We start from the raw sequence: 22,857 nt of genomic DNA, 5'->3' as shown, positions 1-22,857 counted from the left end.
CTTAATTTCAGAAAGCAGCTAACTCAGATGTCTTAAATTTGGGAAAGTATTTGTTTTCTTGGCTTCAAAGCTCCTGTGCTGTTCTTATGAAAATAATAATATGCTCATAAAATTCACAAGTTTTTTTTCTTTAAAAGGGAACTTGCTCATGAATAGGGCTGGATTTCTTGCCTCTTTAACTGTGTTTGAACTACCAATAATGCTTATATATGGATTTCATTTTCAGCTTAGCAAATGCTTGTTCTGCCTAGAAAGTGAGGCAGGATATGCTTAGAGAGCTAGCCTGCGACTGTATTTCGCATTCATAGACTTGTGTATGAGCTGTGAAACTCTGGCAATACTTTTGCCTTTAGTACAAGGAGACAGGTGCTCTGCACTTGAAGACTTCATCAATTCCTGCTGCCTTCTGTCATCTCTGCTTGAAGATAAAGAGTAAGTCCACTTTAGGACATACTGCTGATCACTGCTACATGGCATTTTTTTCACACTTGATTCAGCTGTGCAGCTTACATGTTTGTTGAAAGTCTGATCCTCTTACATACCTTTTTCAAAAAAATTTGGGTTCCTGTTTGTCTTTTGGCTGGCAACTATCTGTCACATTGTGGTAGTGTTTATTTATGGTCAACATTATACGCTTAGGGAGTAAAATTCTTCAAGTTGTGTGTATGTGACCCCTTAAAAATTTCATAGGCAGTCTAGGCTTTGCAGTCTAGAATACAATCCAGAGTACCGTAGTCTAGTCTACAGTACTGTGATGGATACTCTTATAGAGGAAGGATCACATTTCTGTCTCCTACATCTGTTTCCGTAAGACTAAAGCTTACAGGATATCTTGCTTAATTTTGTAATTTCATCTTGTCCTCTTGAAGATAGTAGTTTCTCAGATACTTGGAAGTATTCTACCATTCCTGTGTTGCACAAAGTGAAGGTGTAAAATGCAGCACATGATTGAGATGTCTAGAACTGTAGTTCTAGAAAAACTGCCTGAAAGTTGAACACTTCCATAAAATTGTTGAAGCAGCTGTCAGTATGTTTGCAGTTAAAGTTTGTACAGAGAGTTTTAGTTCTTATGCATGTTTTTGGTCTTCATTGAAGTACCATGGTAATAAATGCAAAGGATTCTGTGTTGGTCATAGAAATAGAGAGCAAGCTGGACAAGATGTTGTCAGGCAGAGCTTGTGTTCATAGTGCTAACACTGGTCATATAGTCAGTGCTGTGTTGGGAAGGACTCTGCTTGGCAGATCCTTGGTTATGGAGCACTCAGTCTCCTCTAGTGCAGGGTCAGAGGAAACACTTGTCACAATGCTGAATTATAGTCAGCCCCAACAGCTGAGGCCATGACTTGTTAAAGTATTTTCTTTCCTGAGGGGCAAGTGGCCTGTTTCAGCAGAGCATGGCTGAAACATCGGTCTCTTAGAGATGGCTCTTACACTTGCAGTGACTTGTACAGCAGTCTTTTGGTTATCAGGGGAAACCTATTTATGTCCTCAGTGGAAGCAATAAAAAATGTGTGTTAACTGACTGGCTGCTTGAATCTAGAACATGTGAAACTTGTTAAGCTCTGTAGTGTTCACTCCTTTTATCATAACATTGTAAATGTTAGTGTCTGGCAAGGGCAGAGCTGTGGGAAACCTTATGCCTTGTCAGTGCTGCTGCATATCTAAAACTCCTGACTTTGAAAGTGACCTCAGTTGAGCCTGGGCTGCCAGTTTCTTTCAAGTCTTCTGTCACTGTTGCTCTGAGCAGTCTTAGCTTTCTCTCCAGCTCTAAATCTTTCACTTCCCTTAATGGAAGTCTAATTTTAGGGTGTCTAAACTAACCTTACAGGAAGATGGGGAAAAAATGTTATTGTGCTTTAAACTGAGACTCTGAATTTGAGGCTTACTACTGCCTTGAAGATAAGCAAGGAAGCAAAATAGGTGGGTCCTACCTACAAAGTAGGTTTGGGGGTTTTTTTATGTTACTGAGGAAGCAGGAGGAGATGGAGATGGTGTGGTATATCTGTGGAGGGGCTTAGTGTTCAAAGTTACTTTATTTACAGTGTAGAAAGTTTTAAGCATTCCCATGACATAAATAAAAAAAAATTAAAAAAAAAAATTGAGCCTGGTAGGGCAATGAGTAGCTGGAATTTCAGGTACTTGCTCATATAGTATGAGTGCCTGGTATGGAGAGGACTACATGAATGAACAGAGCACAGCAACTTCATCATGTTTCAAGAGAGGCTTGCTATCTTTGATAAACTCCTCAGCTCTTTTTTCTTGTTAGCCTTTACTCCCATTGTGTTTGGTGTTTGCAGTTCTATATCACTCTAATGCATCAGCTGTTTTTGCAGGGGTTTGTGCCCTTGGCTGGGGAGTAGAGTAATTCAGCAGCTAAAGGAAGAAGTAGTTGAAGTGCCTGCTTTTGTGTGGTGTGCTGAGTACGTGATGCACATGGGTATTTGCTTGCGGCTGCTAGGTGGTGTCCTGAGATGAGTGAGGTTTTGTCAGCCTGACAATTTCTGATTAAGGCAGGGTTGTGGACAAACAGTGCTGCCTGCAAAATTGTGTCTTGCCAGTGGAATGTGTTGTGCAAAACTTGACTAAAATGTGAAATTTAGAATAGAAGCCAAATGGGATTGGAGGCAAATTTCTATTTATATTAGTTTATACATATTTATCTGTCATGACTAAGTGCTCTTGAGCATCTTGCTCAAGACCTTGAAGCATAGATCTTCTGAGGAGAGGGAAGGTTGATTTTAAAATCACCTTTTTAAAGTTTTCAAGTTTGTGTTTTGAGCTCTGCAGATGTTAAAATGCAGTTTCTGGTATGGCCCACGGACTTGGTGAGTTATGGCACAAAGTTCAAAATCACTTTATTAACTTTGTGTGCGTGTTGGAAAAAAGTGCAGCAGCAGAGTATTGGCTTACTTAGCTAGCTTGGATGCTTGAAGTATCATGCTGCAGGGATAATCCTGGAAGACTTAAGATTCAAACAAGCCTTATGTCTTATATCCAGAGCACAGCTAACATCTTAAATCTGCTGAGGGGTTGTAACTAAATGGCCTTTAAGGTTTCTTCCAACCCAGGCAATTCTGTGGTGTTTTATACTTCTGATTGCTATTTAATATTACTAAAAAGTATTTAGCAGCATTTACTGTACCTTTTCATAGTAAACAGCATAATTTATTGCACTTCACTTGTCTCCTGGAAATGAGTTATGTAAACAGGTGAAGATGAAGGAAGTTGTTTCACCTTCTGTTGCTCAAGATAGCACTGTGTCTTTGTACTTTCATATGACTTTTGCTGTTAAGCAGGCACGATACTGTTTTGACCTTTCAGAAGTTCACAGGCTTTGTTTTTACAAGTAAAAGAGGTAGAAAAGACCTGTTTGACTAAACCTGCCATGTATTCACTCATAGCAGCAACTTAATGGAAACAAGCTGTTTTTAAAATGATTATTCATCATATATTAATATGAATTAACGTGTTGATCTCAATATATAGCATAAGCAAGAAATTGATGTTTTAAAAATTTAACTCTTTTATATGACTAAATATAATTAGGGACCTTTCTGAACACTAAATCACTCTGCTTTTTAGCAAACACTGTGCTTTTTGATGGAGATAATTACAATATACATCATCTTGCACTTTTCTGCAAACAGATTACCATTTGCTTCTGTCAGTGGTTGCCATAACTTACAAGTAGCCTGTGAAAGCATTGAGGTTTGGCATTGGTCCTGTAGTGATGAGGACTATCTTGTGTGCTTTTAGCTAAGGTAGGGCTCTTTGCTTCCATACTGGGAGTCCCAGGCTGCCAGTTTGGTGTATCTTACAATGTTTGCTCTTTCGTATGTGTATGTAGATATATGTTGCAGTTACATCTTAGTGATCCTGGGCCAGCTGTTTGAATAAATGTTGATTCTAGTGGAAGCTAGTGTGTGAGAGACCTCTCATAACCTGAAGTTCTTACAGCGTAACAGCTTTTCAGGGTGGCTGTGCTGTGAGACTAGAGCAGAGTGTTTATAATAATGAAGGTATGTTTCAGTGATGTCTGCCTCGTTTGGATAGTGATGTAAGTGACCTGCACACCCTGAAGCTCTTTCACTCCAAGGATGTCATGTGGATTATAGGGACCTGGATGTCCCTACAGAAAGTAGATACTTCCTCTCAGCCTCCACAAGCTGAGTGGTAAGTAATAAGACTTCAAGCTGCAGATGGTTCCAACAGGTTCATGGCTTGTCCATTATGTATTGAAGCAAGACCTTAAAATACATGCAGGGAACTTTCTAGTTGTGTGTGTTTATTTTCTATAGAGTATATGTATATCTGCGTTTTATATTCTTTTATCGCAGTACTTCAACTGGCAGCTCTTGGCTGTGAAAATTGGCCAGACTGCTGTTGTGGTTTTCTGTGTACAACTCAGAAGAGGGCTTATTATACTATTCTCTATGGAATTTTTCTTCCTGGAGTATGTCAAGTCAGAGTGGAAATAGAAAGCTGTAGAATGCCACAGAAGAAAACTATGCAAGCCTGTGGTTTTAGTGACCTAATACTTTAATTCACAGTAAAGAGAAAAAAAACTGAGATGGCTCAGATATTGTATTTCATTTTAGGATTCCTTTAATTTCTTTTGTAAATGTACCAATTCCCACAGTTATCAAGGACACAGCTATATTTTCTTCAAAATTTCTGTGCTATTGACTGGTTGCAGCAATTTGTTTTTACCTTTATTTATTTCAGGCATTTAGCAGAATTTGCTAAAACAGAATGGGATTTGTAATGTGAATTCTTTCCTGTCTTCTGAGCTTCTGGAGCTGTTGTAAAGTTTTTGTGGTAGCTGTGTCTTTGTGCATATTAAACCAAAGCATTTTTTGAAATGCACTTGGAGCTGTACAATGGTTATGAAATCTTGCATCTATAGTAAGATGCATTGATTATTTCAGTTTCCCACTCTTGCCCACCACCTTCTAAACAAAAGAAAAGCCAGTCTTACTTATGGAACAACTTCTCTATGTTAATGTAAGAATTAATTGCTGTGGAGACATAGTTCAATTTCAAATATCGAAAACTTCAGCTTTTCTCAGCACATTTTGTCCCATGTTTATTTAGCAACTGCAAAAAGAAATGGTGTTTTCCAGCTACTTAGTATTGCAGATTACAGTTGTTCTTGTTTATTAATTAGAGCTGTTAAAACTAAAAAAAAAAAAGTTCCCCTTGGGCATACTTTCAGGCACATATTTTTTGAGTTGGCAGTTAAGACCTACACTAGGGAAAGAAATTGTTTTGAGGACAATTTATCATTTTTCTACACTTTTTCTTTCATCAGTAAAGACCAGAAAAAAAAAAAAAAAACAAAAACCATGCATGTGATTGAAAGCAACATTGGAAGTTAACCTATGAAATAAGTTCTCCTAGAGCAGGGAAATATTTTTCAAACTTAGGATAATGGTGCCTTTTAGGATGTCTTTCAAAACTCTGAGATTAACTAGCAGGTAAAAAGCTGGACAAACAACCAAAACAAAACAACCATTCCAAAGTAATATTTGTTTTTGTGAAGTTTGGGAAAAGAATTTAAGTTCAGGTGTGTCCTGGTTTTGGCTGGAGTTCCTTTATTCTCAGCCGTAGGTAGAGAGCTGTGCTTTGGAATCAGTATGAAAATAATGTTGATAACACACTGATGGTTTTGGCTGTTGCTTAGCAAGCTTTGCCCTGAATTAAGGACTGTTGAGAGTTTCGTGCTATGCCAGCGAGCACGTGTGGGAACAGAGACATTTCAGGGACCTGAACTGGCCAGCAATGTATATTCCACACCGTAGAACCTCATGCCCAAATTATAAACCTAAAATGGGGAGTGCTCACAGTTCAGGGATAGGGTTTAGTATAAGCCACTGGATGATGATGAGCAGTTCTTTTGTCTATCACTTGTTTTCCTTGGGGTTTCTCTCCTTTCTTATTTCATTTTATTAGTAGTATTGCACATTACTTTGTTTCAATTACTGGTCAATTAAACTGGTCTTCACTGGTGAGCTTTTTTTAAAATTCTTCTCCCCTTTTTGACCAGGATGTGAAGGGCAGTGTTTTTAGTTGTGGCTATGTGTTCTTAGTTGCCAGCTGGGTTTAAACGACAACAAAGTGTCATGCCATATTTTTACTTGGGTGGTGAGCACATTACCACAGGTTTTTAAACACCCCAGGAGTAGAACAAAGTGGTTTACATCCACTTGCTTATTTAAGGTGACTAGGTGGATACAATAAGACAGAATATTTAGCGCTGCTGGCTGTATTCCTGACAAAGGAGTAAGTTGGCTGCAAATGACAAAACTGAGATGCCTGGAACATGTTACTACTAATAGTGGTAAAAATTAAAGGGTATAGCTAGCTTTCAGAACAGTATTTGGTTTGGCAAATTCTGTGGTATTTTTTCACCTTGGAGTGGTAAGGATCTTCTCCTTGTAATATAACAAGTTAGTTTGTAAGAAGGTCTGGGTGTCTTCAGTCTTCATTATTTCAAGCAGTTTTTGGCTGTCACTTGTTATGTTTGAATCCAAGGCAGTAATGGGTGTGATTCCCAGTGTTCCTCCTCCTGTAGTTTCCATAAGGATTTGCTTTATCTTTTGCTTGTGCAATAGCATGCACCTTTCCGTGAAGTTCCTGCTTTCAACCACGCTTTCTGGCACTGAGATTTTCTATTTGGACATGGTGGATCTCTGTTAACCTTCAGCTGATGTCTCTACTGGCTTGCAGAACATCTTCTATTGGGGTCATGTAATGCTTAGCATCCATGGTACCCCCCCACCATGAACTTTATCCTCCTGCTGCAGGGAAGAACCAGAGCTGCACCATCACTTTTGTATCCAGCAACAACAGGCTTATGTTGGTGAAACACCAGATGATGACGTTTCTCACATGTGAAGAGCCATAAGCTATAATGCAGAAGGATGACACCAAATTAATAGAGTTGAACTTGGTTGAGATTAGAGACAATCTACTTAATGTGTGTCAAATACTTTGATCAGTGTTTGATACTTTTCATTCATTCTTCAACTTTAATTATTCCAGATTTAGAGTGATAGCTGAGAAGTGGTTTGGGAGAAAGACATTGAAGTATCAAATTCTGAAATCTAGTCACCATAGCTTACAGGTGTTTTCTTACAAGCTTCCCAGCCTCACCTGCTCAGTGATGTATAAGTTGTGTGTTCAGTAAATAGAATCCATCTGCTGGAGCTATATGCAAACTGCAATTAAATTAGGGATTGCTCAATGACTTATGCAGGTTCCCTTATTTTGCTAAGCTGCTTTTAAAATTCAATTAAAGCCTTAATGCAGAGTAAAATATAATTTGAAACTTGAACAGTAACTTAGATTCAGTGAACAGAAAGTTTGATGGTATCCTCTACTTATGCATTTATCCCTTCTGGTTAGACCACAGTCATGTAGGGAGTTTCAGATACGGTGCTACACTTAATTGAGTTGTGTGTCTGAGTGTGTGCTTCTAGCCTTATTCAGTGTCAAGATAATGGTGTGGTAGTCTCCACAGCATTAATCACAGATGACAGTAGTGACTTATGAATGAGGCAACTTTTTTGTAAAAGAGCTGGTACCAACTGAATGATACCTTGTCTTGGCTCACAAGTTGTCTGTGGGGTTGCCACTCCACAGGATCCCTCTAGCACATTGTAGAACATTCTGACAATTTAAATTGCCAGACAAAAGGGTTGAATATTTCATACTCCGTACTGGTCATGGAACATATCTTCACTCTGAAATTTTAGGAGACTTGCAAAATTTACCTGAGTCCATGAGATGAATTCTAAAGACAGATTCATATATGGTCTTCATATGTTGTCATGGATGTATCTTTTAACGGCATTTTTGCACGAGTTCATACAACCTTCAGAGTGATCAAAGGCAGAATAAAACCTAATGCCAAGTTTCTGTGAATTTGACTTGGTCCTGCTTGCAAAAATACGAAGCTGGCTTTTTCTTGCACTAGTTTAGTGCAAGGATCTCTGCCAGTTAGCTTCATACACTGAGACAGAAGTTTATGGCTTTAAACACAGTGTAGTTTATTGTAAACAGTGTTCGTAAAATGGCCATTTACAGGCTGAAAGCAGAAAATACACTAGTGTGCACAGGAAAAAGGGCTATTCTCTTTCAGTCAAGGTCTAGATGACAGTTTTTGGAGGAGTTAAGCAGGTGGTATATGTAGTTGAAGTTAAATTATAAAATTTAAACTAAATTATAAAAAGAAATAAGATCCTTAATCTTCTGGAATTCTATTCCAGAAGAATTCTATTCCTATGACTTCTGTTTCTGTAGAAATTCACTGTAGGCAATGAATTTTAATTCCTAGACTTTATTATCCTCAGAGTTTGTGTTCTTCACTGTGATATTGATGCAAATAGTATGTCCCATTTGGGGTTTTTTCAAGACAGGTTTTTTCACCTGTGATTTCTTCTGTGATATTGAAGTTCTTACTGGTTATAGTCCTATAACTTAGTCTTTTGCAATAAGATTTTTTTGCAGAAGTTGAAATTGCCTGATGTGTCTGGAATGATGGTATGGTGACTATTGTGGAAAAATCCAATTTTTTAAATGTATGATTATCAATAATTTTTGGTTGTCCTATGGAAACGTATAAGTGTGTTATTTTCTATTCAGACTTTTAATTTTCCAGAGTATGATTAGTCTGTGCTTAGTTTTTGTATTAGACCTTAAAAATTGTTTTATACCTTAGTGGTGTGCATTAATTTTAAAATATATTATTAATGAGGTTGTAAATGTTTTTGGGTTTTTTGTTGTTATTTTACTTTTTGTTTGATATGCCTGTTGGGATGGTAATATATGACAGTTTTGGGTTTTCTTTTCCAAAATTTAGCATTAATAGAATTCAATTAGCGGGGCTGCTTTTCTTACATTACTTTTACCTGACAATGAGAAACTTAGAAACAACACCTCTTCCTTGCTCCTTAAAATGAGCCAGTACATTTCACAGAACTCATGTAGTCTTACTTGATCAACACATTCTGAAGAGGTTTTGAGAACTCGACTGATTGTAGAATTTGTTGTGACTCTGGTTTTTGTAGAAAAAATAATTACTGTAATTACCTGATACTGTTAATTATTTGTTTTGTTTGGCCTTCATACATTACAGGAATTTCTAAGAATTCCAGGCAAGATGCAGGATTATCTGGGTACTCTGGTAATGTAATCAACAATTGCTGCCAGAAGTCAGCTTTCTCAGCCCTTTCACTGGGCATTCCATAGCTCTGATGGGAAACAGCAGCCAAGGACTCCCTCATGTGGTGGGTGTCCCAGGCTTTCAGAAGAATTGTGCTGCATTGTCAAAAGGCTGTTCTGGTTCATGCAAGTGGAAAGTGTGTGTTGAAATGATGCAAGTGGTTGACTGTGGGAAGAAATGCAGCAATGGAAGTTCTTCTAGTGCTGAAATTTCTCTCCTTTTAGTACCTGCTAATTACCTGGTAATAATACTATTGTATACTAGTGGAGCAGTGTTGGGGGGAAAAGAGGTACCAGCTGCATGCTCAAGTGAAGTTCTTCAGCACTGGCTCTAGATTCTCTCAGGGAAGACAAGCTTCTCAGATAGGCATCCAGGAAAATTATCTTTCAGCAGCAGCTATTTAGAGAGGGAAATCATGAGAACACAGGTTTAGTAGCTAGCTAGACAGCAGAAAACGTCAGGACCAGGCTTTATATAATACAGAAATGTCTAGTGTGAAGCCTGCTGAAATTTATGCCCAAAAAACTTCAGAGAAGACCAAGGAGAATACCAAGATGCTCTAATCAGTCATGAAATAAAACTATTGTATTAATCAGCTGCTGTCTAATCATGGTGTTAGGCAGAAAGCAATATCCATTCTTCTCAGGAGCTATAGAATGTTGCAGGACTACTGAAAAGGCAGCATTTAAGCTCACTGTGCATTTGTAAAGGACTCCACTCCTTCACAGGGCTTATTTAACTACTGTTAGGTTAAAAGTTGTATTCATCTACCTTTCAAGTCTTATGTTTAATGTATATCACATAGTTATTGAACACTTTCATACAAAATAACAGTTCAAATAATTTTTATGTTTAAGAAATATAAAATAGTTTGTTTTGTGAGAGAACGTGAAAAATCATCTAACAGGGATGGATCTTAGACGGGGACACTTTCCCCTAGAATAGGTTATGTAAAGACCCATCCAGACTCTCCTTAAATTTCTCTAGGGGTGGGGCACCCACAGTTTTTCTGGGCAAGGTGTTCCAGCATCTCACCATACTCACAGTAAAGCATTTCTTTCTTATACCTGATATAAATCTTCCCTCTTCCAGTTTAAATCCATTCCCCCTTGTCCTATCACTACATGCCCATGTAAAATGTCACTTTTCAGCTCTCTTTTAGGCTTCTTTTAGGTACTAGAAGGTGCTGTAAGATCTTTCCAGAGCCTTCTCTTCTCCAGGCAGAACAAACCCAGTGTTTTTACCTCGTCCTCACAGGAGAGGTGCTGCAGAATCCCCTCCCTGCCCTGCTGGCCACACTGCATTAGATGCAGCCCAGAACATGTGTGGCTTTCTGGGCTGTGAGTGCCCAGGGCTGGGTCATGTCCAGCCTCTCATCCATCAGGTCCCTCACATCCTCTTTGGCAGGGCTATACTTCTCTGCACACCCCTTTGTTTGTCCTTCGGATTGCCCCAACACAAGTGCAGGACTGTGCACTTGGCCTTGTTGAAGTTCATGAGGTTGTCACAAATACACACACCTTGCAAGCGGTCCAGATCCCTTTGGATGGCATCCCTTCCCTCAAGTGTATTGATGGTGCCATGGAGCTCAGTGTTGTCAGCCAATTTGCTGAGGGTGGCCTTGATCCCATTGTCTGTGTTGGTGACAGAGTGAAACAGGGCCAGTCCCAATAGAGACCTCATACAAACACTCCTTGCTGCTTGTCCTTGGTGTCCACTTGGGCATTGAGACATTGACTGTAACTCTTTGAGTGTGAACATCCAGCCGGTTCCTCAGCCACCATGGAATCCTTGTTTCTCCAACTTAGAGACGAGACTGTTGTGTGGGACAGTATCAAATGCTTTGCATAACTGCGGGTAGATGACATCAGCAACTCTTCCCTCACCCACCAACACTTCAACCCCATTGTAGAAGGTCACCAAGTTTATCTGGCACGGTTTGTCCTTAGTGAAACCATGCTGGCTATTGTCACCTCTCCATTTCCCCTGTCTTATCGTAATTGGAGGATCTGCTTCGCCCAGAGATGAGACTGACTAGCCTATAGTTCCTGTACTGTATTTATTTCCCTTTTTGAAAATGGAGGTTGTTTTCACTTTTCCAATTAGGGAGAACTTCATGAGACTGCCACAGCTTCTCAAATATGATGGATAGTGGTTTAGCCATTTCCTTTGCCAGTTCCCTTAGGAACCCATGGATGTGTCTGACCAGGTCTTAAAGACTTGTGCACCTTCAGGTTCCTTAGATGGTTTTGAACATGATGCATTTATGCAGTAAATGGTTCTTCATTATCCCAGTCCCTTCTTTGCCTTCCACGACTTGGGCAGTGTGGCTGAAGCACTTGCTGGCGGAGACTGACGAAAGAAAAGTTGTTCGGTGTCCCTCAGACTTTTCTATATCCCTGATAACCAGGTCATCTTCCTGTTCCGGAGAGGGCCCACATTTTCCCTAACCTTTTCTTTCACCAACTTTCTATGTAGATGCTTTTCTTGTTTGCTTTGACATCCCTGGCCAGATTTAATTCTTTAGCTTTCAGAGAGGGTTCTATCCTGCTTTAAGGAATGTTGCTGCTACCTTTAAAAGCAAAACATTAAAAATGGATAAGTGTCACCTCTATCACATCTACTTTACATGACCTCTTTTCTCTCTGGGTAGTGTCTGTTTGTTCTGAATATTGGGCAGCAGAGGATTTTCTTTGGGCTTTTACAGCTCTGTGCATTATTTATATTTTATAGGAAACATTGATGAAACAGCCTGGGTAAGCTACAACTAGTTTATTTGTGGTTCTTCTGTGATAAGTATTGTGAATTAGCCTGTGTATTTTTGAAGCTAAAAAAGTCATCTTTCAAGGCACAATAGTAAATGCAGGAGCACTGTGACCATAGCTATGATTTCCTATTTAGTTATTTCAACTTAAAACTATTTTGGTCTTTTGGTAACAGGTGTTTGTGAAGTCTGTCTGCTTTCTTTCCTAAGTATTGAATTAGTGTGTTCATTACTTGTTTTTTAATGGTAGTAATCGCTTTACTTACGCTTTTCTGGTGTACACTTGAATGTCCAGTCAGTCTCTTGAGTAGTCTGATTAGACTGATTAGAATTAAATTGTTTGAAATACCTTTTTGCCCTTCCCCTCTCAAAATCCATTCCATCTATTGACTATAGTGCCAAAAAGCAACTTGGCATTATCTAATTAATTAAACATCATACATGTTGATCAAGTCATATTTATGAAGCTCAAAAACATGCAATAAAAATGGAACAGTTTCCCCTATTAAACTGAATAGCATAGTGCTTTCTGCACTTTTTTTGTAGGCCACAGAGACTGAACATTTGTCAATTACTAATGGGTATAGTATGTCTAGGTTCAAAGAGATGCCTAACTGAAAAGATTTTTTGCCACTTGCACTTGAATTTGACTTTGTTACAAGTGTTTGTTACATAAAACATAAAATGTAATTCATAAATGTGAGCTTCCAATGTGACCGTTCAAATCACAGCTTTTATTCTAACTTTGCTGTTTTACAGGCTTGTGAGATACACTTCTTCTACTATGTGGCTTTTGGGTTTTCAGATTTTTTTGAAGAAAATTCAAGTCAGACTGCTTTTTCCCCACTAATTTCCTCATTCCTTCCAGATCATTTAATTATTTTTACTTTTCCTAATCCAGGTGATTTTACCAATCATTTAACTAACTGTTGGGATTTTTCTGCACCATGTTGTCTAACATTCATAGTGTCGAAAGCATAAAATCTAGCAGGAAGTTTACAGAAACATCTTTAAACAGGTTTGAGAAGTAGCCACAAGAACTATCCAGGAGGTTAAGGTCAGCTGGTAGTTAAATACGAAACTCTTGACACTCCTTTATTTAGGATAATCTAAATTTAATAATAGTTATAGATCTGAGTTATAAGATAAAGAGCTGATGACCTGGGTAGTCTCTTGTCTGTTAAGGCTGAGTAGGCCTTAATTTTGAAGATCCTCAAAAAGCAAAACTGGTTATACAAAATACCTAAACACATAGTATCAGACAGAGCACCAGGACAGCTGATTTAGAGACCTGTAAGAGTTTTCTCAGGCAGTGTTATGAATCACAAATTGGAAACACAAAGCCAAGGCAAGACCCTGGTGCAGCTGGCCCTGTCTTAGTAGAAGACTAAGCATCTTTTTGATACACATTTTTAAGTCTGGGGATTGTTTAACTTGTGGATAGCTATAGATTTACCTTCTTTGTTCTGTCACCTTTTTACAGACTCAGACACATAATATATTTTTAAGTGTGCTACTAGACTTAGAAACAAATGTTCTGCAGGTCATTGCTGTCTTGGCAAATGGAGTTTGGTCTCGAAGAAGCACAAGTGGAAGAGTCCAGTTTTGTCATTGTTCAGTCCAGTCCTTATTTTCAGGCAATACAACTAGTTATTACATTCATTAAATAATGAAGTTCCTCTTGAACATCCTAAGTGGTGGCTGATTTGGTTTAAATCTAGCCTCTTCACAGAAGGAGAACTGATTTGAGTTACCCTGGCCAGTTGCCTCTATTTTTATTTGAGTAAAATTTGTGCATGGTGGATATGGTGGTCTCTCTGACTGAAATCCACAGTAAGACAAAACTTCTCTTTAGCATTTACAGCTGTAGTGGTACTTGAATAAGTTTGGACTGAAGTTCTTGTCACTTAGAACTTAGAAATACAGTTCTTCCTTGTAACCCACTTTGTATTTTCCCACCACCTGTCAGACATAGCTTGGAATGAGGTATCTGGTGGGGTGTTCGGAGTAGCTGTTCCCACTGCATTTTATTAAATGCTTGTCTGAATTTTCTGGAACTCAGCCATCTGTCTGTGAACTGACAAGCCACTTAACAAGAGGTTAATATAAGCAGGAAGATGTAAGTGTGGTTCCTCAAACACTGATTCCAGAAATCAGGTTTGATTTACAATTATTTGCATTGCTTGTTCAAAGTCAACATTTATCTTATGTGCTGTGAAGAAGGTGATTTTTGGCTCTCAATTATTGCTAATGTCTAAATAAACCACTAATCTTCAGGCATAATTTTAATGTTTAATGAGTTTTGCATTTTCTTAATCTTTCTAAATAAATAAGGACTTCAGAGAACACTTCTGAATTTTAGGTGATAACCTAAGTAAAACAAAACTGAAGTAAATAGAATCCCATTCACAGATTTACTGAGGGTGAAAAGGATTTCGGGAGATAATCTAGTCATTTCCTGTTTCACAAGCAGATTTTGCTTCAGCAAGTTGCCCAGGACCCATGTCCATTCAGGCTCTTGAGTATCTCCAGGAATGGAGAATTTATAACCCCTCTGGTTGTCTGTTTCAGTATACTGCCACTCTCATGGTAAAAGCTTTTCTTTAATTCTAAAATGATAGAATAAAATTTCATAAAGTATTTCAGACTTGTTCTGAATAAATTACTGTGTTTTTTGGTGCACCTTCCTATGCTCATGTCCTAATATTTATCAAGTTCTGCTAATAGAGTGTCTACAGAAGAATGGTCATGAATTGAATCCTTTGTAACAGCTGGGTAAGCTCTTTGTCTATAGCAGTTTGGGTGTTTTTTGTATGAAAAGCAGAACACATCAACACAGAGGGATAGGAGAAATAATTTTTACCCATCTTTTTCTGTTACATCTGTAATAAGTGTTGTATAGGAAACATCCTGTATGAAATAGCTCTCACTTTGAGATTTTAAAAACTTTTAAGGTTGACATTTAAAAGGGCTCCTCAGGAGATTAATAACAAAATCACCATTTCTGTAGTAGTAGATAACACTGAAATCACATACAATGAATGCACAAAAAGAGAGATTCCTCTTTTTTGGAGATGCTGTTGGGAAGTATCTGCAGACTGTGCAGACAGTGGAAGTGATGGAGGTGACAGGTACAGAAATTGCTCTACTGTAATCAAACTTATAAGTAAAAAGTCTTCTAGGATTAGAAACATAGGAATATCTAGGCAGAGCTGTAAATGAATACAGAAATGCTTTTGGGTATTTTCATATGGTTTGTTACAGAAACATGAAAAACTTCTGAGGCTAAAGGCATGAAGATCATGGAGTCTAACCTGCTCAGAGCAGGGTTCTCTAGAGCAGGTGCTCAGTCTTCTCTCTTGTTTGGGTTGGGATTCTTTGTTAATGTGTGTATTAACCTGTTCATGGATCCATCTAGACAATTTATGTTTGTCTGAGGTGCTTTGAGGAGGAGATATGAGAGAATGGAAGTGGCTTTGGGGAGTGGAGTGGTGGTGTTCTCTGACCTTTGGTGCCATGGAAGGCATAATAGGTGCAAAATTGTAAATGCCAGTGATGATGAGCCAGTTAGTAAACCCTCTAATGGTATTTAATTAAGTGCAAAATTTCCTGCTTTTTTTTGCATTGCATACCTTTAAATGCATACTATATGGATACCATACAAGAATTTGATAAAGCATGAATTCTGTTAGATTGTTTTTGGACAATGAATATGCCATTTGTGCTTTATGTGATGTTGTTTATCGTTTTATATTGTTGTGCATCCAAGCTAGTCATTCTAACTGGCATTTTGTGAATTAGATATCTCAGATGCTTCCCTATGGCTTGTTGACAATTTTATTTTACCTTGTTTTGGTGTCTTAAAAAAACCCAAAAAGCCTCAAACCACAAACAAAACCCCCTCAGAGTATGGAAGTGTTTCTGGAAAGATTTGTCCTAATAAAGGACAGTATTCTTGCTAAGTATATCTTTTCACTATGTTAAAATTTTTCACCTATTTGTGTTCTTATGCACTAAAAATACTTCTAAAGTAGGATGCTAGTTAGGGATAGTGTACTGTAGGTTTTGAAGTTGTCAAAAGATGACTACTGCTAAACTCAAGTGTTTAGTAAGTGCTTAGGCAAAATTAATGATTAGAAAGGGGCTGTTGTTCAGAGATAAGAACTAATGAAAAATGCTTTATGTCCATCTGTCATCTGAATTTCCAGAACTAAAAAACCCTGAAAATAATACTGCATCTTTGGCTGATATTTAATTCTTGATCAGATGCTTGTACCTGTTGTTTTGAATATTGGAACAAAATGAGCCTTTAAACTCCTTGTTACTGAAAGGCACTATGTAGTATATGAATAACATCCATAAAATTTTTTGGCTTCTAATTTGGCTCAAATTCTGACATTGAGTGACTTTCATTTTCAAGCAGTAGTCCAGAATTTTGCCACTATACTTATGTTCAATGAAGTTTAGGAGTGAGTAGTGGATTCCTGATGTCACTTCAAACTTGATGTTTCTGCATATCCTCCAGTGTCAAACAGATCATAACATACTTCTGAACCTGCACTTAGTAGATTCAGTAGGCATTTTAAGTCTTGCATTAAACTGAATGTAGTAATTTCTGTGTTGATCACAAGAACAGAGGAAGGTACTTGAAATCTACCAATGTTAGTGGAAAAATTAGATTACGTGATCCTTTGGAGTGGGAGCTGTTTTTCAGTATAAGCAATATTTACTCAGTGTGTGTCTGTAGGGGATAAATTATTAGCTATTCATTGTGTGGCACTGCAATACTAATGATGACTTTTGTCTTTTTAATCAGGACAGAGCTTGGGTTATGGTTTTGTGAACTATGTTGACCCCAAGGATGCTGAAAAAGCTATCAATACCCTGAATGGATTGAGACTTCAAACTAAGACTATAAAGGTATGTGGGGTTAAAATAATTTTTAAAAACTGAGCTGCTTTGACTTTGTGATTTGTTTTACAGGTGTAACAAGCATTCAGCCAGTGTCAGTAGAATAAACTAGGATTTCATGTAGTAAATGGTCCTTTGTGGTGTTTATATTTGGAGTTAGATTAAGTGTAGAAAGTATAGAAAATTACATTTTCTTAACCAACTTAACACTTTAGATGTACAGTTGAATTGCTTTAACTGAGGGATTATTATATAACCTAGTTGAAGAAATGCAATATTGCATGTTGTTTGAATACTGTGTGCTTCCTCATTTTCTCAAAGATAGTATAACTTCCTTAACAGTACTTCAAATATTTCAAATATTGGCTCTGGTCATTATGTCTCTAATGTTTGGTATTCCTCTCTTTTTCTGTTATGTTACAACCCCTCGCACACTTGTTTACTAAATTGAGTTTCTCAAATTTCTAGAAACAAATATTGAGAGTTACTTTTTTTCATCTCCTCTTTTAATCCAATAACAGAAGACTGAGGATACTCACTTGAGCAGTTGAGCTCCGAAATTCTGAGAGAGAGGAGATTAAATAAAACTGTAAGGAAATGCAGACTATTGAACATGTTTCACAGGTGTTGGTGCCTGAAAGCTGTATATGTTCCAGCTAGCTCGTTCTTCCTCATTAAAAAGCAGGGTTTGCTAGCTGCTCACTTGGATAGTGGCTCCTTTCTAACCAGGAGCGTGTTTGAGGCATGAAATAAAGTTTCCCTCTAAAAACACTTGTGTTTAAAAAACAGTGCAGAGCCACTGAAAGACAACTGAAACAAAAATAAGATACCAGTAATTTTGGCAGAAGTGTCGTACCTGTTCAGTATTCATAAGATTTAATAAAGTGGATTACAATATTTGAAACTTAAATACAGCTTCGTAAAAAATGATGTCTCATGGCACACAGGTGTGATGGATGAAAGACATGGACAGATGCTTATCTGCTGAAAGCTCCCTGTTTGTTTCTGGCAGATGTCTTGTCCTCTCTCATTTTCTACTTTAGGGGAAAATTGAGCAAATTAATTTTGTGCTTCAGGACTTTTGAAGCTGTCTTTTTTGTGTTGGTGAGAAAGGTAATCTGTTTGTAGTAGTATTGTTTGACATGTAATGCCTTGGACTGAGCCAGCATGACTTGTATGTCCAGGGTGGTAAACTGGACTGTTGACTATGTAGGCAAAAAAAAAAAAAGGAGGTGGTTAGAGAAAATCAAGCCAGGTCTCCCAAATCAAAATGTTCCCTTCGGAGGGGTTGTGGTAACTTACTTCATGCTGGCCGTATTTGAATTTTTAATCCTCCTGCACCTTGCTAAGTGATTAATTTAATCAATTTTGGCCTTAAAAAAAAAAAAAAGTTGAAAATTGAGTAGACGGTTATGAGTGATGACAGTGATACTTTTTATTTCCTGCCTTCCTAGGACCAAAAAGTGGAATTGTAGGTTAGATACCAGACAAAGACCTTTGCAGTCAGACTAAACTCAGGTGTTTGTACATTCAATATCTTTAGCTAAAGCAAAGCTGAGACTCTAGAGTTGTCACAAGCTAAAATGATAGCCTCTTTGCCAAAACAAAGAAAATCTGTTTAATTAGATAAAAGTATCTTTAAATGCTGATTGTTAAAGTTACAAGTAAATTCTGACTCTAGCTACCCCCAGTTAGGCCTGTTGAACTTCAGCAGCACCTTTCAGTGTTAGTGGGCATGACTTGAGTGCAAAAACTGCTTTACTTCTTCTCTTTTATTTACTCCTCTTCTTGGACATGGTGTTTCAGGCCAAGATTTTTGTGACTGGATTTTCCAAGATCCCAGAATCACAGGATGTTAAGGGGTTGGAATATACCTTAAAGATCATCCAGTCCCAACCTCACCACTTTTACCTATGAAGCAGTAGAAATAATCTTCCTACTGTGAGGCATTTTGTAGCTTACGTGTTCTTCAGATTGGCCAGGGAGCAATGGGAGCAGAGGCCAAGTTGATGTCTGAGGTCTTTTCTGCATCTGAAGGCAGCATCTTGGGTGGAGGAAGTCTCTTATGGGGTCTCAATTCCAGGGCCTTTGCAGAGGTTACTTCCTTTTTATGGACCACAGTGTTTCTATTTGTTGAGACAAGTGACAAAAACAAAAAACAAACAAACAAACCCCTCCCCCCCACAAAAAAAATTAACCAAAAACCAAAAAAAAACAAACCCAGAGAAAACCCCAGCCGATTTGATAAACTCAGTATCTAACCCATAACTTTCAGCTTCAAAAAATTAATTTAACTGAGATGTTTATGTATACCTTCATATGAAAAACTATTGAATGGGAGTGCTAGTGTATATTTAGGCTTCAGAAGAAAAAACATTAGGGGTTTGTTCTCTCTGTGCATTTTTGGGACTTCTGCAGGAATGCTTAGTACTTTAGTAGATTCATGGTTCGAGTTTGCTTCCCATTAGTATATAAAACTGGAAGAAACTTTGCTGGTTCAGTCAGTGTGATGTATCCTCACATTGTGACTGAACTCAGTGTAATCCTACTCAGAGGAAACTGACTGTCCTGACCCTGATGTGTGATGCTCTGGATTGGGGCTGTGACAGATACCTCTGATCTACAGCTTCCCTACTAGCCTGAACGTCATTGAATATATTTTTCCTCATCCCTAAGGGCATGCCACTTAGTGTTTTCTTGAAATAAAATACATTGAAAAATGTGGATTTGCAAAATGCTGGATTAAGGATTGGGTTTTTTAACATTGATAGCAACACAAAATCCTTATTACCTCTTCCCTTTTTTAAAAGAAAGTCCTGTGGAATGCTTTATGGAATACTTTACTGAATTTTTTGCAAAAATATCTCAACCAGTTTTCAGGTCTATATCTCCAAAGCAAGGATTAGCAGTCTTAGTGTTGTCTAACCTGGTGGTGGTGGGTGTATTGCCTTCTGATTTAACTGAATAGTAAGGGTGGGTGTATACTCTGCTGGTAAAGCCACTTATGGGTGTGTTAGATATGTGAACCATGTTCAGCTGGACAGTATGCATCCATTATTATATCATGCCCTTTGTTGTATAATTTATGGTTTATTTCCAATGTAAACAGGCTTATGTGTACTGCACATAGCCTGTGAAGTTTGGGCTTCACTAGGTTATGCAACGTTAGTGTGGAAACAAATTGCATATCATAAAAGATGAAATATTTTCTGTGGCTTTTCTTTTGGAAGGTGATGCTGCTGGCAGGCTTTTTATCTCTGTTCTATTGAAGAGACAGTAAAAACATGGATTTTTTTGTGCCTGGAGTGATTTTTCTTCTTACCTGCTTGCTTGTCCATTACTTTTTTTCATTTAAGTTATCCTGTAAAGATCAGTTCTTCCCAAATGTGGAATACTCAGAGAAACAAATGAGAGTCACTGATTTACACATAGGGTTAAGAAAATTGAGTGCATGTTCTTGTTGTCTTGGCTTTTGTTTGGGAGAGAAGTGCTGCATGGCTTTCCCTCCCCTTTGTTAGGGGATTTTTATGAGAAAACTTCTAAAAGAAAAAAGATCCAAGTGAATTTATTGTGAAATTATCTGAAAAGGAATATTTTTCAATGTGAAGTAAAAGAGTTATGCATTAACAAGAGAGTATTTTAAGATTCACTGTATAAAAAGGAGTGGGCAGACAAATGGCCTCTCTAGACTGGCTGAGAGCTGTGCAGGATGGTGGGTAGGAGGCAGCTTTTTACACAGACAGGAAGACACAAGACAATATTTTTTGACTTTTCTTCATGGATGTTCGTTAGGCTTAATGATGGACACAGTCCTTTGTGGATTGTAGCTGCCAAGGGGACACTGAAGATGGCAGCAATACTGTGCTCCTTCCTCCCTTTTGAGGGCTTGAAGTGGCAGAGCCCCTGCATGCAGGACCTGGCATTTCTCTTAATAGAGAATGCTGGTGAGACATGTGTAGACATGTATGCAGGTATGTGTTGGAAAGAGGGGAAAATAGTTTGTCCAGGCTAGAGGCCTTGGAGTTGTCTTTTTCTATAAGATAGCATTTATAAGATGTATGTATTCTACTTAGTGTAGCCCTGCTTAAAAGTCAAATTTAATAAGGTTTTCCTTCTCTGAAGTTCTTTGGCTTATTGGGATGTTTACATGGGTAATTATTACCTGTCAGGGGAATAGAAATTTAAGGAATATTTTATCTAAATTATTAAATCTGTAGGTTTTCTTCCCACTCCTTTATAACTTTGCATGTAATAAAAACAGGCTTAATATGTAACATTCTTCCAACTTCCTATTGGAATGAATTTGACAAATTCTTTGGCTACAAACACAAAATATCCTATTTTGCCATCATCACCCGGTAGACTGCCCTACTGTAGAAAGTTGTGTAATGAGGAGAGCTAGTTAAGACTTCGGTAGAAGAGTGAATACTAAGCATTCAGCTTTACAGATGCTCAAAAAAGTTCTGTATATAGCAATGGAGGACTTGAAATGAGGGCTGTGCTGCAAGTTGGCATTATGCAATGTGATTTCACTTGATGTCTTGAACTGCTACTTAGATTTACAAGATTCATTGTCAAGGAATTATTCTCTAACTTTTAACTGTTCAGTAGCTGCACCCTTAAGAAATTTTACCAATGATAGTACTCTTGAAAACACTTCAAACACTTAATGGTAAATAGCAAAACACTGAAAAAGAGAGTTTGATTTCTGAGTTCAGTGCAGCAGATAAAAACTATTGAGATATTGTTCCTGTTTTCAACACTGATACTTGGAGAGAAAAATTTTGATAGTGTCCCTTTTTTGTAGTAATTCTTTGATTAACTAATGTGCTTGGGTAGCAGTGAAGTATGCACGAGTTTTGTGAAAACTCTATTAAAATACCAGAGGCGAGTGAGCTGTGAAGGCGAATCCTCCTTACCTTCTTGGTTTTTTTTTTTTTTTTTTTTTTATTTCCACCTGCCCCTCCACTAGTATTAAAGAGCATTGATCTAGTAAGGAGCAAAAGGGAATCCTATGTGGAAGTTCAATTTAAAGCTAGTGAGTTTTACTGATGTTTTCAGTCAGCAAAGGCTGAGAGAGGAGCTTTGATGCCAGAATATTTAGTGGCCTTGGCAGGGTGATTAATATCTCAGGACGGTATTCTTAAGGTTAATTGCACTGTTCTAGCAGACCTGAAACAGAACTATTTTTCTTGGAAGAAATTTAAAGGTGTGGGTTTTTTCCCTTAAATTTCTGCAGGAGGTACATAAATTATACTTATGCAATCTTTTAGCTATGTTAACCATTAAAGCTTTGATAGCATTTTGATTTGAATAGGACACACATACATCTTTTCACTCCCAGGTAAAATTTTTCTTCACTGAAATTCAAATCTCCTCAGACTTTGAATGTTGCTTACCCAGCTTAAGCTGGCTGCTTGTTTTTCATGTAGCTGAATAATATTCAGAGGGGGATTCAGTCCTTAGTGCATACTGCTGTCACTTCCTGTGAACCACATTATAGGCAGGTGGTTGGTTGTCCATTCACACATAGTGCCAGGCCAAACCGTAAAATGCACTGTCCTCGTGTGTCGCAGTTTGTTTTCTGTTTGAGCCCCAAGTGCCATATTGCTGCTGACTAGAGTGTCTTGCAAGAGTCCATCCCTGTTTCTCTGAGGGAGAGAATCCTTGGGCCAGTGCAGCTCACCGTAAGGCTGCTTAGCAGCTCTGCAGCCAGAGCACTTCAGCAGTTTGGTAAGATCCTTCCCAAGTGTCATAGTTGATTCCTGACACAGAAATGGAGATAATAGAAGGGACCAACAGTGCTGTGTAGAGTTGACGGAAGTATGAAAGTATTGCTCAAAAGCTGTCTTAATGCAAGTAAAAACAAAAACAAAAAAAAAAGACTAGAAAACAACAACAAAAAAACCCCTGCTTGCTACTACTAAGATTGATGTTGCATCTTTGTACCCTGCCC

The 22,857-nt window shown here is 38.0% G+C and overlaps 1 protein-coding gene and 1 long non-coding RNA gene across 30 annotated transcripts in view; one reads left to right on the top strand and one right to left on the bottom strand.

Annotated features, from left to right (window-relative positions):
- ELAVL2 (ELAV like RNA binding protein 2) overlaps positions 1-22,857 on the top strand; it is an 88,595-nt gene that overhangs the window by 48,794 nt on the left and 16,944 nt on the right. For all 29 annotated transcript variants that reach the window (XM_064402659.1, XM_064402666.1, XM_064402649.1 and 26 more), the window contains one exon: positions 16,807-16,910. In XM_064402659.1, the coding sequence (XP_064258729.1) occupies positions 16,807-16,910 (104 nt within the window). The remainder of the gene's footprint in view (positions 1-16,806; positions 16,911-22,857) is intronic.
- Positions 5,837-11,052, bottom strand: LOC135289219 (uncharacterized). The gene is made up of 3 exons (XR_010351993.1): positions 10,747-11,052; positions 9,465-9,622; positions 5,837-6,908 (listed from the first exon to the last, which is right to left on the bottom strand). It is a non-coding gene; the product is annotated as an uncharacterized LOC135289219 (long non-coding RNA).

Source organism: Passer domesticus, chromosome Z (genome assembly GCF_036417665.1).
Source record: "Passer domesticus isolate bPasDom1 chromosome Z, bPasDom1.hap1, whole genome shotgun sequence".
Taxonomy (NCBI): domain Eukaryota; kingdom Metazoa; phylum Chordata; class Aves; order Passeriformes; family Passeridae; genus Passer; species Passer domesticus.
The sequence above is the reverse complement of the archived record's forward strand: the minus strand, read 5'-3'. Positions and strand labels throughout refer to the sequence as shown.